The 17,324-nt window shown below is 40.6% G+C and overlaps 1 protein-coding gene across 11 annotated transcripts in view; it reads left to right on the top strand.

Moving 5' to 3' along the window:
- Positions 1–17,324, top strand: part of CALD1 (caldesmon 1) — a 197,468-nt gene that overhangs the window by 155,478 nt on the left and 24,666 nt on the right. For 8 of the 11 annotated variants that reach the window (XM_061363964.1, XM_061363960.1, XM_061363965.1 and 5 more), the window contains 3 exons: positions 9,119–9,265; positions 11,766–12,816; positions 13,448–13,531. In XM_061363964.1, the coding sequence (XP_061219948.1) occupies positions 9,119–9,265; positions 11,766–12,816; positions 13,448–13,531 (1,282 nt within the window). The remainder of the gene's footprint in view (positions 1–9,118; positions 9,266–11,765; positions 12,817–13,447; positions 13,532–17,324) is intronic. The other 3 variants (XM_061363969.1, XM_061363970.1, XM_061363967.1) reach the window with 2 other exon arrangements.

The raw sequence follows: 17,324 nt of genomic DNA, 5'->3' as shown, positions 1-17,324 counted from the left end.
AATGCAAAAGGGGATTTTGCTCATAAAGATTTGTCAGCTTTGAAAAGCAAAGCCATGTTTCATCTCAAATTTCACATCTTGTTTTGGCAGGGTAGATGATGAATACATATATGCTGGGAGTTGATTGCGAGTAGATTGGGCATGGTGGTGGAGGATTACAGTGTGTGACTGAGATTGGTTTGGATGTTAATGAATCCAATGATTTTCTGAGTTAACTTTTTCAGTGTTTGTCCTTAGAAGATATTCAGTGGAGCAATTACGGGTTGAAACCCAAGAAACTTCCTGTGCCTGAGATCTATCCTCATGGTTATGCACTTCCTTTTACTGTGCAGTGCTCTTAAAATGCAGCAATCATATTAATCTTTGTGGAGGGAATGAAATGCAAGCGTTGATTTGTTAAGAGGCTCTCTATTTCCTAATGTGCTGCATTAAGCAAGCTTTCAAAGCAGGTATCCAGGGTGAAAGTAGAGAAGCAGATTGAATTGAAGGCTAGGTTTCCAGGTCAATGATACATGCATAATTTATAATAATTCAGTTAGTGCTTTCCTGGAATTGTAGATTTGTTCTTGTTTGCCAGTTTGGGAGGATGCAGCATACTCTTTTGGAATAAAAAATAACACCAAAAATAATATAGAAAAAAAGGAAAAAGTTTAAAACTTTTTTTTTTTTCTTCTTCAGAAAACATTGCATGCTTCAATTACAGGGCTAAACAGGACACTGAGCAAAGAGGAGTGAAAGCCAATTCTCCTTCCATCCAGTCTGCTTATAGCAAAATCTTGCTAAAATATCCCTCATTTCTGTCACTGCTATAGCTACACTAGGGTGAAGGTGGTCTGTACTCTGAGCACCATGTCCTGTAAATCTGGTTTTAGCTCACCTAGCTGATGTGGTGATTACAGTAGTGAGGCATGTCTGGAAAATCTGCTTTTTGCCATTGCTGCCCTTAGAATTGAACTGTTTGGAAAAAAAACCTGAAACGATGTAAAAAGCCTGGCATAAAAGATGTTGAAGTTGCTACTGCACCCTAATCCTATGTATATGAAATCCAGAAGTGCAGTTCAGCCAGAAGGTCCTTATATCAGTCTAACAAATAAGCTAAATCTATTGTATTTTATGCTTAAACTATGACACAAATGCTCATGTCTGTCTTCATTTTTAATTCCTTCTCTCTTAAGTATATCTCTTAGTTATGCCAGTTGGAGTTTCATTTACAATGAAATATAGAAGAAAAGGAGTTAGATCTTAACTTTGCATACATTCAGTAAGCTAGCAATTTGAGGTATAGAAGTGCCTTGAAAGCCATATCGAGTATAGGGCCCCAAAAACACAAGAAAGATTTCTGACTTGGCTTTATAGCAGTTGTGGATTGTATATTCTGAGGCAAATCCTCTAAGTCCTTACTTATGGCTCAGCTAGGCAAAATGCCCATTATTCTCAAGTCATATGTCTGAAACATTACTGGGTAAAGCTGTGGCATAAATTATTTTAGATTTTATATGCAATAAAGCACTGGAAACTGAAGGCGGTGGCAGCAAGCAGAAAGCAATTTGCTACAAAGTCAACAAATTCCAAATCAACCACAGTGGCATGCACAGCGATTGGGTTTTGCTCCCACTTTTTCAAGTTTGAGAAATTAAGCTTATTTTGTACACTTTTTTTGGATGTTTCTCATCTGCCAGGGAAACAGAATTCTGAGTGAATTCCACTAAGCTTCAAAGAAAGCAGTAAAAAAGTAATAGTTATCAGCTAGCAGGCACTTGGCCAGTGATTGTTTTTCTCCCAGTTACTTTTTTTCTTTTCTTTTCATGTGAAACTTTGAAATTAAACAAGTTAAATGTACTGCACTGCTCACCGACAGGTCAATGTCAGGTCTATTGTGGATGAAGTAAAATTGCAGAGCATTACAGGTTTCACATGTTGAGAGAATTACATGCTTTTCCCTGGGACATTTCCAACAAGTGCTTTTATCTAAATATAATATATGTCAGAGACAAATTTGACATTGTTTCAGTAGCTGAAGGTTTTTACCCTTTATGTTAGCATCCCTGCGTGTGATTTATGCTGAGGTACTCAGAGGCGATTCAGCAGAGTTATTTGAATGTGCTTGGAGAATCTGCTTGCATTTCATATTACGAAACAGATCATCAGTTTTCAGCCATGAGGAAAGCAAAAAACCCCCCCAAAATAGGTGCATGCATGAGTCATTCTGCCTTTGTGCAGAATGCTGCCATGGTGTTACAGACCGGCTCTAACTATGAGGCCCAGGTTTTAGGGCTTGAATCTAAAACCAAAGTAATGGTGTTACTATGAGCAGAAAACTGCAAGAAATGAGTGCTGGCGTTAAGAAAAGGTATTGAAAACCTTTGACATCTAAGCAATTGAAACTTACATTTTCAACAGAAACCAGTAATTTGGGAAGCCAGGTTCTGTCCTAAAGGCTTCAGTGCCATCTTCAGCAATGCAGTAAAATCCCTGGCTACCTTTGGCATGGACTACTTGGTAGTCAACAAGTATTTTTGTCATAATTGTGGAGTCATTTTCCCTTGTGGTTATTGGCTTGCATATAACTGTTTATACTTAATTCTTCAATATGGATTGCTTGCACCTTATTTTTTTTAGAGCCAAACCATTAAAAGGATAAGTGTAACTGCTCTTTTCTTACCTGTGAAAAAACCTAAGTGTCAAAAACTTCAAAAGGAAAGAAGCTATAAAGAAAAATGTTCACAAGCTGGACCTCTCAGAGGAACTTTTCTTTCCCATATTTAACTATTTTGTCATGCAAACAAAATAGCAATCTTACAGCCAGATTCTTAACCAGAGTAAACAATCCAAAGATTTTCCTCAGCTGAAACGAAAACTAGTTATTAAAATGCTCATTGGTTTATCTTTTAGGCATTTTAGATCTGTGTTTAAAGTAGGAGAAAGGCTTCTAAATGTATGGTAGGAAATGAAGGATGCCAGATTTGACAGAAAGAACATTCTTCTTCTAACTCATTGAATAAGTGGCTACCCAGGAGAAAAATAATAGTTGAACTCTTTCAAGTTATGAAAAACAAGAAAGGCTATTAGAAACATACACTATGAAAATTATGTAAATGAGAAGGGAATACATTGAATACCAGTGTCTTTATTTTTCCCAAAGAATTGTGTGTGTATCTGGGTAATTTTCCCACTCAGAAGTATAGGCTGTGTAGCTCTGCAGAATTTGTGGGTGAAAAGAGTAAAAATATTTGTAAGATAGAGATAAATTTTGAGGAGCATGAATGAGAAGTAATGTACCTTCTCAAAAGGAAGATTGTAGTGCTTAAATCCGGTAGGTGTCACCGTATAATGTAGTCTAACTTTCCACACCTAAGAGATAACGGAATTTCACCACATTGGGTTTATAATGAGCCTCCAAATTCGTATTTTACTGTAGTATAACTTCCAAAAAGGCATCCTTCTCAATGTGGAGATTCACGAGATGGATGTTCCATCAGTTCTTGTATATTTAATCACCCTCACTGTTAAAAACATGTGCTTCATTTCCAGTTTTAATTTGCCTGGGTTTAATTTCCAGCCATTGGTTAATTTTATCCACTTGTCTCTCCTACATACAAAGTGAAAAAAAATGGTGCATGTCAAATTGAGAAATATGTGAAAATTATGGGTGTTAATAACAGCATTCATGCACAACATTGGACTGAGAACACTGTGGCATGTCTGCATGTCTCCAGCATAATGCCCTGTTTTCACTCACTACATCTTTTTGAAACATGAACATTTTGGACTGAAATTCTGCTCATTCCCTCATAAAAATGAATCTTCTTGAGCAGGTCTGAGCAGAATGCTGGCAGCTGTCATTGAATTAAGGAGGAATGATTAGCAGAAACAGTTTTCCCCATAACTGCCCCCCACCATTCACCACATTTTAGATATGACTTGAACAAAATACAGATGATACTTGACACGCAAAGCTTGATAGAGACATGATCCTCTAGAAGCACATGCATTTGTTATGTTTTTTTGAGGTGAAGATTGATCAGTTGTTTATATCCACATTATGAAGCATGCCTATCATAACACATATTAAATGAACAATAAGAAAACTAAAAACATGTGCAGTCATAAATAGCAAGGGACTGAATATCAACAGTGACACAAAGAGCACTCCCCAGTGGGTATTATAACACAGTCCATCCTCACCCCACCCATCCTTTCAGGAAGAGCCTGGGTAAATAGAAAAGCATTCTAAGAGCACAGGAGGCCAACAAATGCAGCTTCTATAGGCTGAGCCTGGCAGTGAAATTTGTCATCAAGGACATTTTACTGACGTCCTCCATCTGCCATCAATTTGCAGATATAATAATCAGCAGATGTCACTTCAACTGCTGTGGTGTTAGGTAATGAAGGATGAAGGTCTTAGAGGTAGGTTAGGTTGCAAGTGGAGCAGCTTGATACAGGATGAATGACCTTGTTTCTTGGGATGGACCATGGAGAAAATCAATCTGTAATAGGTGGAAATGGTTTCCAAATAACAAAACCATGTGGAAAAGAGCTGTCTGAATAGCTACAATTACATCTAATTGAGCTACGTATTGGGAGGGTAATGCTATAAATACAAGGCCTTTCTCAGACAGGGGAAAGGGAAGATAGACTGGCATTTGTATGAATCATGGGTGAAAGAAGAAGCAGATCAGGGCTGCCTATTTAAGTTAAAAAATCTACTCAAAGTTTTTTTGTTCTGTTTGGAAATTTTTCACATATTTCTGACACTCTTAAGGCACAGTCAAAACTCCCATCCACAACTCTTCCTTCTCCCTGCCTTCTCTAGAATGGAGTGGTGTGATCCAGCTTAAATTAGGCATTGCTTTTTTCTATGTGTGTGAAAAATGAAAAAAAAATTAGGTTCATCAGGTTTATCTTATAACTAAAGCATGTGGTGCTACAGATTATACAGTTTCTCTTTAATCAGGAAGCAAAGTGTCTAGAACAGGGAGCAGATTTCCCCCTGTCTTTATGAAACGCCTACCACTGCAAACCCCTGAACTTGATCAGGAAATTTCAGTGCTGCTGTAATTCAGACAAGAATAATAATAATAATGTAGTACTGGGCAAGAAACTCTAAAACCAAAGTGTGTTAGATAATGTTTGAACTGATTTGCAGTTTCAAATGGAAACCAGTTGAAGCTGGATTGTATGAAATGGTTTCAGCCCCATAATCATCCTAGCTATTGCTAAGTTTTTTACTGGGTTATAATTTTATTCAGATTCAGTTCTTGACATAAAATAGAGACTGAAATGCTGAATCTCTCTGAAGAAGTTCTGAGGCAAAGGGCCTCATTCGCTATATTCCCAACCCAGAAGAGCTATTTTCCACTCTAGGCTGTAAAATACCCCCCATTCGGTCTGAGGATAGGTTCAGTTTGGATTTACTGAAATAATCAGGAAAGTTTTTGTTGACTTCAGGAGGTTTGAGATTTCAGTCTTGGAGATACAAATCTGTCCTAACCACTCAACAGAGCAGAATGTCTGTTGTTACTTGTTATCCCTACCTAGCATGATGGGAAATGTCCTCTCACATAGATGACATGCTCAGTTTCTGGTACTTGAGTTGTGCTGCATGGGAAGTATGATAAACTCAGCATTAATGCTTTACTAGGACAATTTACCAACGATGCATAGAGGTTATGCTGTTTTTTCTCATTTCAAAACCTAGAGAAGGTAATAGAAGAAGCAGCTAACACTCTTCTATTTTTATTCTAGTTGAAATTTAGACCAAGAGCATGTTGTGTTTGGTAACAAGGTGTAGGATGGTTTCCAAGTCATCATCATTTCATCTGAATATTTAATAAGAGGTGTCATTTATCAGAAGGCTTGGCATACCACTTTAAGATCATGCTGTGCTGTGCTCTCATTGCCTGAGATAGCTGGAACACCTAACTATAGAGAGACACTTGCCTGTAAAGACATCGAACAGCTATGTGGAAGGTGAAAAATGGATGTAAGGTTAGTTTAATTTAGTTGTGGGGTGTGTATGCATGCTGGGCAGCAAGGCTGTTCTCCAAGGGTGGAAAAACAACGCAGGCCAATGGGGTTCATCAGATTTCCATCTGTCTGATATAGAGAGCAGAAATCTTGGAGTTATTTTTTCTATTATTTGTTTACTCTTGGTCTAAAGAATGTCAGAAGATGCAGGCAAGTGAAAGATAAGCTCTTAAGAGCTCCCAAATTCATTTTGCTTGTGGTGCATAGCTATGCAGAGCTGTTAACAGTAGGAGAATGAGGGTCAGTCTTCCCATTCCCAAGGTGGGTGCATGGATTTGCATGCTGTAGTTTACATGTTTGCATGGCAAAAACATGTAGTTTACATGTTTACATGGATTTGCAGGCAGTAGTTTACATGTTTGCATGTAAACTACTGCCTGTAGTTTATTTTCTATATGAAATTGGTTGGACATCCTAGACATCAAAGGAGGAGGAGCTACTTAGACAACTAAGGAGAAGGGAGTGATGTGCTAGGTGAGTTAGGGTGAATGAGCTCAGTGTATGAAGATTGAGTGCGTAGCAAGATAAACAGTGTAGTCAGAGAAGTGTATTTTTCATGGGCAGAAGTGGCATTTGTCTAACTTGCACTATCTTTCTGACTGAATTTCTTATGCAAAGTCATTGGCAGTTGGGGTGATCATGTTGGATTGTTTCATAAATGATCTTGCTGTCAATTTGCTCACAGTATGGTCATTAGCCTGTTAATTAACATAGCCAACCTGAATCTGCATTTTCAGCCCACTGTTGTCAGTTTCTGTTGGCTAGTCAGGCACATCCAGCAAAGCTTGTATTTCCAAGGCAAGCAAACAAGCCTGTAGAAGTATAATCTGGGAAGTAGTGTTACCACAGTTGTAAAGAAAGTATTATGCACATCCATAAAATACTGTTATTAGTTGTTGATATGACTATTTCCATGTTTTGGGGGATGTTTCATGTATCTGTGCTGGTGCATAGAACTGAATATTTAAGGTGGTCCCTAAGGATGGAACCCATACCTGCTGTACTTGCTCAATGTAAGAAACCGCTATGATATGCAGTAAGGTAGTGGATATACTTCAAAGGATATTGAAAGATTGTCAGTTTTCTTATCAGATGATCTATGTGTTAAGTGTCCAAGAACAGGAAATACATATCTGTTTTCGTTTGACTTATATTTAATGGATACCATTTTGAGGGAGTTTTTTTGCTTAGGGTATTCTTTTTCTTTCCTTTTTTAGTTTTCTGAGCAAGTGGTGGTTTTAAGAAGGCATTTTAAAGAGGTTCTTAAAAGAGGTTGTTCTCTTTGCTGTGTAGGAGTGTTCTGTGTGGGTAACCAGAGCAGGATAAACTACTTCCTCCTGTGGTGTCCCTGCAAAGACAAATCCTGAATCATAGGCACTGGGAATTGAATCAGCTGTGGCCATTATCCAGAGGCTAGGAGCAGTGTGCCCTCTCTCTGCAGCCTTATTTTTGGACTTCAGAGCTAAAAAGATCATAGGCTTCTTGCAGCCAGAACATCTTACTAATGAGTGGGCTTTCAGTGGTCAGTTTGCTAATGCAGTTTTATTCCAGAGTATCTCTTTCTTCTGCAAATCAAAGACCCTATTGGTTTATTATTGTATTTATATGCTTTCTGTTCTAGACCTAAATGAAATGTTGATCCCTTTTAGATTCCTTATAAATGACAGGAAGTGTTCTTCCTTACCTTCCCTGCATCACCTGTAGTGCTTTTGATTTTCTTCTTCCTTTCTTCTTCTTCCCTCTGTTGTGATCCTTCATGGTCATGCTGCTCATGGGTTTCACCCTCTTTGAGAGAAGCTGTTTCTACAAAGAAAAGGTTGCAAGTTCTTGAAGTGGAGCATGGAAGTAGAAAACGAAATACTTCAGTACAGAGATGATGCAAATGGCACTCTAGGTCTGGCAAGTGGCTTAGCCATGTTGTTTTTAACATGCACTTTAAATTTTTAAAGCAAAATTGTGATAACTGAATGTCTGCTGAACCTGTACTTTCACCCTTCTCTCAGTAAAGGAGAAAAGTAGTACCAGAAAAAGGTGATTGGAGAGTCTTTGACCCAAAGAGCCAGATTCATGACTATTTTAGTTGCCCTTACTTTTAAAAAATTCCTTGAAATGGAGGCTTTAACTGTGCTTGCTTTCACTGTTCAGAGCTCTTTTTTTCTCTACACGCATGGCTGTGCAGCTTAAACGTTACTTATGGAAGGGTGACTTCTTAACCATTACGTATCAGACCATAAGCAAAGTAAATGAAGGTCCTGACAAGGTCTGGGACATGTTAGATTTCTATTTCACTTTCCCTGCACAAAAAGGTAAGAGGAATGCAGGCCTTTGCATTTATCTCACACAGTAACAATGCACTTCAGCAAAGATTTGAATGGGCTACAGGATTATTAGGATTGTAATGTCTTGCTTTCCTTTTCAAGTAAGATGAAGCTAAATGCAATCATCTGTTGGGTTAGATGAACACAATGGGTTCTCAGCTGTAGGCTTTCATCACAACAGTGATCTTGCATGATTTGGCATGGCAGGGCTCTGGGATCACAAAAATTTTGTAGGTGTCAGATGTTTGGCACTCAGAATCAACAACTGAGAGCTGTTGTCATACTTATGTCTCTCTGCTTTCTAGGCTTTCAGTTTTAGAATACTGTCACCATTTTCAGCATGTGATTTTTAGAAGAGGCTAATGAAAAGCTTCTAGGCTAAGTCCTATTTCAGTTATGGGCTTGAGTGAATCTGCTCAAGTGCTGCTGTGTGCATTCTGGCAGGATCATGGTGTAGTCTGGCTGGCTGGCTGGGTGTTTGCTCAGCTACAGAGCTTTTATGGCTTTGGTATTTTTTGTAGCAGCAAACTGACAGTGTGGTATGGCTGGTGCCTTCACTGTGACTATTTTGTCAAATTCATTTCTGAAAAAGAAAACAAAACCAAGCTTTGAAACTATGCATATCAACATCAAAGCATATTTTCTAAACAGCATATGGAGCAGGCACTGCAGCCACACTTACTGTGCCCTGCTCAACTGCTTTCTGTAATTTTTCAGTGGCAGTATCCTATATGCTATAGCCCCTTTATTTTGTTTCCCTATTTTTGTTGCAGGCTGTCCTACCAGAGGAATGACGATGATGAGGAAGAGGCCGCCAGGGAACGTCGCCGACGGGCTCGGCAGGAGAGACTGCGGCAAAAGGAAGAGGGAGATCTATCCGGAGATGTAACGGAGAAATCAGAAGTTAATGCCCAAAACAGGTAAACGTCTGAAGTTGTTTACTGACAAGTCAGCAGTAATATTTTTTTTTTCAGAGTAGAGAAGTATCTTGAAGAGGTCTGTTTTAAATTCTAAGCACCAGGTTAGGACATCTTTGCTCTGACAAGGACCTAGCACAGTGAGGATCACAAATGGCTGTGTCTACAGAGTGGGATGGGAGTGTCACTGAAGCTGGGCTTGAAGCCATGCTCATGACACATCCCCAGGGTATCCTCAGAATGGTCTATGGGTAACTTAGATGGGGCTCATTGAGGGTAATACTTCTGATGCATCCTGCTGTCGGATTCCCTCAGGCTTGACTGCATCTGGACTCACAAGCCTCTACATCTTTTGGCCTACTTATAGTATAGAAGCCATGATGACATGCCATGTCAAGGCATGTGGGATCGGTGCCTCAAGCTGCAGCTGAAACCTGCCTGCAAGGACTTGGGAGTAAGCGCTAGACCTCAGCCCTTACGTGGGTAAGGGCATTGTCTGCGTCATACAGCTATAAACAGCAGGAATACATATGGAGTGAGTGATACACCACTTGTCACAAGCTGAGTGGGCAGAGCTGGCCTTCCAGTCTGTCCATCATTTGTTCAGTTTCATATAATCACAAATAATATATCTAGATTCCCAGTAGCCGTAACACAATTGATAGAAGAGACCAGTAACAAGTGGTGTGCCTCAGGCATCAGTGTTGGGACCGGTCTTGTTCAACATCTTTGTTGGTGACATGGACAGTGGGATTGAGTGCGCCCTCAGCAAGTCTGCTAGTGACACCAAGCTGTGTGGTTCGGTTGACACGCTGGAGGGAAGGAATGCCATCCAGAGGGACCTTGACACGCTTGTGAGGTGGGCTGATGCCAACCTTATGAAGTTTAACCATGCCAAGTGCAAGGTCCTACACCTGGGTCGGAGCAATCCCAGGCACAGCTACAGGCTGGGCAGAGAAGAGATTCAGAGCAGCCCTGTGGAGAAGGACTTGGGGGTGCTGGTCGATGAGAAAATGAACATGAGCCAGCTTCAGTGTGTGCTTGCAGCCCAGAAAGCCAACCATATCCTGGGCTGCATCAAAAGGAGTGTGACCAGCAGGTCAAAGGAGGTGATCCTGCCCCTTTATTCTGCTCTTGTGAGACCTCACCTGGAGTACTGTGTGCAGTTCTGGTGTCCTCAACATAAAAAGGACATGGAACTGTTGGAACAAGTCCAGAGGAGAGCCACGAGGATGATCAGGGGACTGAAGCACATCCTGTATGAAGACAGACTGAGAAAGTTGGGTCTGTTCAGCCTGGAGAGGAGAAGGCTGCATGGAGACCTCATAGCAGTCTTCCAGTATCTGAAGGGGGCCTATAGGGATGCTGGGGAGGGACTCTTCATTAGAGACTGTAGTGACAGGACAAGGAGGAACGGGTTAAAACTGAAACAGGGGAAGTTTAAATTGGATGTAAGGAGGAAATTCTTTCCTGTTAGGGTGGTGAGGCACTGGAATGGGTTGCCCAGGGAGGTTGTGAATGCTCCATCCCTGGCAGTGTTCAAGGCCAGGTTGGATGAAGCCTTGGGTGAGATGGTTTAGTGTGAGGTGTCCCTGCCCATGGCAGGGGGGTTGGAACTTGATGATCTTAAGGTCCTTTCCAACCCTAACTATTCCATGATTCTATGATTCTATGACTAAAAATAAACATTGTGGTATCAAGCTAATAAATACTGAGCACAAGTAGTATTCTATTAAAGACAAGGAAAATGGGTATAGACAGGAAAACAGAAACATTTCCCATTGTAGATTATAAACTTTTTTTACAAGGGTGGGGTGGGGGGAAGCTAAAAAGAGGGAAGAAACCTGCACACAGGAGAATTAGCTGAATTCTGAAGGAGTCAAAAACCCTGCAGGGACTGAGAAAGGGATTCAGTCCTGGCACCTATAGGTGTTGAATAGCATCTCTGAAATTATGTGCTATGCTCGCTCAGTTTTCTAACAGACTTTATCTCTGTACGGACAACTACGACTTCACTGCACTCTTAATGACCAGCTTATTCCGTTATGCACTGTGTCTATGGATGTTGGTGCTGAACAGGAGTAGCTTCTTCTTGCTTAAAGCAAGCTGAAGTCCTCCAAGTATTCTGCTGCAGGATGCAGGGGGGAGGCTGAAGTTTTCAGGGCTGTTCATCTTTCAGATGTTTCAAGTGTCAGGACTATTCCAGTGCCTACTGAGTTCAGTATCACTCCTGGGGGCTTCAGTAGCTGTTGGATATGGCCTGGAAAGGAGCTTTTCCAGGCTCTGACATTGAGAAGCACCAGGTTCATATACACATAAAAATGCCAAAATTAATCTGCAGAAGCATTTTGCTAAATTTCAAAGTATGCAACCTATTGTGTTTTCAAACCATGGAATGATGTTACAGCAAGTTGATTTTCTAGAAACAGCTAAATGCTTATGCTGTTAGAAAGGTGTTTTATTGTTGGGTTTCTTTTAATGCAAAGTTATCACTTTTATGTAGTGTGGCAGAAGAGGAAACCAAGAGTACCATAACCACAAGGGGAGCAGATGATGAAGCTGCATTGCTGGAGAGACTGGCAAGACGGGAGGAGAGACGTCAAAAGCGCCTTCAGGAAGCCCTGGAACGTCAAAAGGAATTTGATCCCACAGTCACAGATGGGAGCTTGTCACTGCCCAGCAGGAGAGAAGTAAACAATGTGGAAGAAAACGAGATCACGGGAAAAGAGGAAAAAGCTGAAACACGCCGAGGGCGCTATGAGATTGAGGAAACAGAAACAGTTACCAAATCATACCAAAGGAACAACTGGAGGGAAGATGGGGAAGACGAGACAAAAAAAGAAGAAAAAGTCAAGGAAGAGGTACAGGAGGAGAAACCAAAGGAGGCCTCTGTAGAGGAAAATCAGGTAGATGTGACAGCAGAAAAATCCACAGATAAAGAAGAGGTAGCAGAAACAAAAAGTCTAGCTATAAATGCAGAGGAACACAAAGCAGAGAATGATACAAACGCTGTATCAGAAGGGGAGCAGAGTATAAGTGATACTGTAGATAAAGAGAAGCTTAGGGATGAGGAAAAAGCTGAGGAAGAAAGGAAGAAAGCAGAAGAAAGGGAGAAACTTGAGGCAGAAGAAAGGGAGAGGTTAAAAGCAGAGGAGGAAAAGAAGGCAGCTGAGGAAAGGGCTAAGGCAGAAGAGGAGGAGAGGGCTAAAGCGGAAGAGGAGAAGAGGGCAGCTGAGGAGAGGGCTAAAGCAGAAGAGGAGAAGAGGGCAGCTGAGGAGAGGGCTAAAGCGGAAGAGGAGAAGAGGGCAGCTGAAGAGAGGGCTAAAGCAGAAGAGAAGGAAAGGGCTAAAGCAGAAGAGGAGAAGAGGGCAGCTGAGGAAAGGGAGAGGGCTAAGGCAGAAGAGGAAAAGAGGGCAGCTGAAGAAAAGGCTAAGCTAGAAGCAGAGAAATTAAATGAAAAACAAAAGTTGGAAGAAAAGGAAATAGAGGATAAACAGGTAAAAGAGAAGAAAGCACAAGAGGAAAAACCTCAAGCAGCTTTGATAAGAAAACAGGTACAGTAAACATTTTGCACCAAAATAAGACACCTGTGGCTTGTGAGAAATGTAATGCAAATTAAAGAAAAAAAAAAAAAAAGATTGAATTGGAATTTCCTCACAGATCTATTCCTGCATTGAAATGACTAATACTTGTGCTATCTGTCTTTTAAAATAAGCTCCTTACCTCTGCTTTCCAGTAATGTAGTGCACAACGTGCCTGACCTCACTCCGTTGTTGAAAGAAAGCCTTGCATGTTCAGACCTTTGCATGTTTGCTGCCTTCTTTCTCAGCTGCTATAAACTGGCCTAATGCAGTAACACACGAAATGGAGGCAGGCACATCTTGGCACAGAATACTACGAGCACCTGGTAAACTGTGTGTGCTAAATGCAATCACAAGAGAGGGTGCGCTGCTGGGACATGTGAGCATGATGCCACACAAGGGAGAAAGGCCCATATGGGGGAATGGAAGCATTTGGAGAGGGTGGGGGGAGCACAACTGCACATGGAGATGTGGACACAGCAGCATATGATGAAGATGTGCACACAGGATTGGTATATGAACACAGTGTGGAGAAACAGAAGCACAAACAGAAGCTATGTTTTCATATTAAAAGAAATAAATTATTTAAACCCCAAAAACAAAGGGGGAAGAAAAAGAGGTTAAAGTGGAAGATAAAAAGGAAAAGTTGCCAGATGAGAAGCTCCAACCTACCTCCAAAAAAGATCAGGTAACTTGTAAACCTTTGATTTAGGTGTTGAAGGGAAACTTGAGATAAGAAAATAAGTAAGTTGCTTGTCCAGCAAAGTACTTAAGCATTTGCTTCACTCCAAAGACATGGGTAAATCTACTGAAATAAATAGGGATGGAGCTACTTATGTGCTTAAAATGAAGTAAATGCTTAAGTATTTTATTCTTTTGGGACTTTAGAACCCAGTCCTGTTTGTCTTAGAACAAATACTTCAGGAAAGTCAGTTTGGTCAATAATGCAAGGATAGTTTGCACCCTAGGGATGATTTTTTCAAGGCTATTATCAACTAATCATCCTTTCTGGTTTTCCTCCTTCACTTTACTGTGAACTTTTTCCCTATGACTGAGATCTACTCTGATAATAATAATAATAATAATAAAATTTAGGTCCTTTGGCTACCTGACTACCTTAACTAATGATTTCCCCCAAAACTGCAATGCCCCATGATACAAACTGTGCATACCCAAGATTCTTCTTTTGTTTTAAAGAGAAAACCTACAAAAATTACTGCATTGCATTTCCACTGTAAACGCAGGAGCGGGTGCCATGGTGTTTTACTGTATGGTAAGTAGATAAGATTTGGGGACCATTTACTCTTCAGGTTGCAGCTGGATACAGGGAGCTATATTCGATATTGTGTAGCAACTGTGCTTTTGGCTCAGTGCAGCAGGTATCAAAATACTCCCTGATTCTAATCAGACACAGATTGGTCAGGCTTTCGGAGGTTTAGACCCATTTGTGTTCAGCCAGGTCTGTATAGCATAAAGGGAGCCACAGTACATAGATCTAGCAATGAGCAGCTTGCTGGCTGTCCAGCTGCTTGGGAGCATTGAGGGTTGTAGAGGATCTGGTCCAGGGTCTTTAGTTTTGGGATAAATTTGGAAAGTGGTGTAGATGCTTAGCTCACCCTGAGCGAGTGATGAGGACAAATCGTGTCACAAGGTTTTATGTCAAGTTGTCTGTTTTGATCATCCAAGTATCATATTTTGAGTAAGGTACACGTGAGGTTGAAAAGGCAAATGAAGTCATGAAGATGGTTAGAATAAATGTTCCTAAATGAACAGGGAGAGAGATTTGGAGTACTAGAATAAATTACTCTAGAAAGGGGAGGATTTAAATAAGACCTGTAAGACCTAATGGAGATGCTTCAGAACAGTCCACTAGAAAAACTAAGCAATCATTCTAAATTAAGCCAATTGCAAAAGCAGAGAGAAGAGCTGTGCAAATAATAAGGAATGGATTATATTAAGAGTTCTTCGTAAGACAGAATTGGCTTTCATTTCAGTTCAGTTCACTGTTGAACAGGATCTTTGAATATTAGAACTGAATATAAAAAGGAGGCTGTAACTAACCCCAAATATTGATTTTAGGGGTCACCTGAGACACAATCATCCTGCTTGTGATTATGTGGAGCTCAGTCAACCCTCACTGGAGCCCTCATCATGCTTTAAAACTGAAGCAACAGGGCTAAATTGTTCCAGGAAACTGATTTTTAATAGTTATTTTAGTGCTTCTATTTTTGGTTGCTCAAGCTGAGACAATTTAAAAGTCCCACTTTGAGGACATTGCTGAATACCCATCCACTGAAAGGTGAATCTACATACACATCAAACTGAGCATTCAAAGTGTTTTGCTCAGTTTTGAAAATCTCAGTTTTTGCTTCTTGGCTTGTGAAGAAAAACTGACAACCTCAGGCTCCAAGTCAAGATCAGGCTCCCATTTCCACTCCTTCCACCTCTTCAAGGACATACAAATTCAATGAGGCCTATTTCTGAACCTTGTGTGCAGTCACAAGAATGGCAGTATTCATGAACAAGAACCTGAGGGGACACAATGTACCTACATAATCAGATTTTGCTTTTGCAGTTGTGCAGCACAAGCACATGTCCTTTCTTAATGTGACCAAAATCTGGCCCTCAAAATTCAGGTTTTTATCAAATTAGCAAGTAAAATCTGTCTCCTATTCTAAACTGCCCCACAATTTTTGGTTCTCAAAAGTGGCCTGGAAAGTTCATAAGAACAATCTTTCTCATGATGTGAGACTCCTGGTATTTCCTGCTTCCAGTTTGGCTAGACGCGCTGCAGCAGTTGCTTTTCTCATGGTATCTGGGTATGGCAGCTGGTTCTAAATGGAAGCCCCAGACCCAGATGCCCACATCTTTTAAGTCACCAAGTAATTGAGCCCAAATAAAGAAACAAATTTGCCAAATGGCCCCAAACTCAGTAACCGATTCACTGTGGTCTGAAGGTGTTCAAATTCTAGATTCAGAAATCTCAACTCTCAAATATTAGCATAACACCATAACAGGAAAGAAGCAGTGTAGGGAAAGATAAAAATATAAATAGATAAAGGTGGAAATTAGCTAAACATGATCTTGGTCATGTTCTGTCTTGACTTGATGGTCAAGACCTGTGAGAGCACATGAACTGTCTTCAGTTCAGGTAATACCACCTGTCTACTCCAATGGTAGTCAGTCTAGTCCTGTTTACTGAATGCAGCTTCTGCTAAACTAGCCTTTAATTTAAGGAAACACTGAGGCAAGGGAAGTGACTTTTTCTGTTGCCTGCCTTGGGAATGGGACATAATGGTTTCTGCTTCTGTGCCAACCAATCTCTGTTTTGACATTAAATTTAGTAGACAGATTGGGCCCAAAAGCTGTGAAATGTTTCTGAGATATCTTGGTTTATGATCTTTTTGAACAAAGAGGCCAAGCTGTATTAATTATTTTCTCAAATGCAGACACATTACCATAAGTCCTACTGGCTTCTAAAATGTTATTTCCTAAACTGTTATTTTTTAAGCTATATTGTTTTAATATTAGTTTTCTCACTGATTTCAATCAAGATGTAAGAGATATGGCTCTCCCCAGTGGACTTCAATGCATCAGGCAGCTGGAAGTATTGGCTTTTTAATGAGACCTAGAATGGTCTAGATGAAAATCTCAGCAAAGGAAATCCTATGCTCTCAAAATCCCAACACAGACATCCTGGCATGCAAAACCTTGCAACAGTCAGCATTGCTGGTTTCGGTATCACCAAGACTGGGACTGGAGGGTTAGGAGATTGCTAACAGGCAGCAGAGATTTTTGCTATGAACATGATGACTAGCTGCAATCTTGCCCCTATTTGGGAGTACCCAAAAGATGTTGCTGTCTAATGGCATTCATTAGGCCCGATGAATAGCCCTGGTTGTCTCAGCCCAGCTCCTAGAAAACAGAAAACCATTCCTTGAGGCTACTAGCAATAATGGCCTTATTTGCTAGCAGTTACAGCATCATAGCCAAAGAATGCACGGTCATGGAAACTGAACTCCCTTGTTGTCTGTCAGGGTGCTTCTGCCAGGTCGAGGCTAAAGCCTGCTGGCAGGAGAGGGTGGGGAAAATCTGCACCAGATTCTCAGGACAGAGCAAATGCTTCTGTCAGTTGTGTCCAGCATCCCTCAGCAGCGGCAAATTTGCTCAAGTAGTTTAACCACCCAGTATGACCTTGTAGTGCGTGCCACTTTGGCATTGTCTGTCACATCACCTCTGACTGACTCTGGAACTTCACTCAGCAGCTTAATTTAGAGCCTGAGGAGGACACTGACTTTGGCAAATTTGAACTGATCCTTTCTTGGTAAAGATATTACATCTCCAGAAATTCTTGTTGCAGATAGGACTGTTATGGAAGTTCATTCTCTTTCTAGCTAGCAAATGGGATGGCAACTGACTTGCAAGGGAAAAAATTGTTTATTTTTTTCTAAAGGTCTTCACATGATTTTTCCCAGAAGGTA

The sequence above is a fragment of the Neopsephotus bourkii genome, unplaced genomic scaffold (genome assembly GCF_033783945.1).
Source record: "Neopsephotus bourkii isolate Nb327-2 ecotype Australia unplaced genomic scaffold, CSIRO-AGI_Nbou_v1 NB_1183, whole genome shotgun sequence".
Lineage (NCBI taxonomy): Eukaryota > Metazoa > Chordata > Aves > Psittaciformes > Psittacidae > Neopsephotus > Neopsephotus bourkii.
The sequence above is the reverse complement of the archived record's forward strand: the minus strand, read 5'-3'. Positions and strand labels throughout refer to the sequence as shown.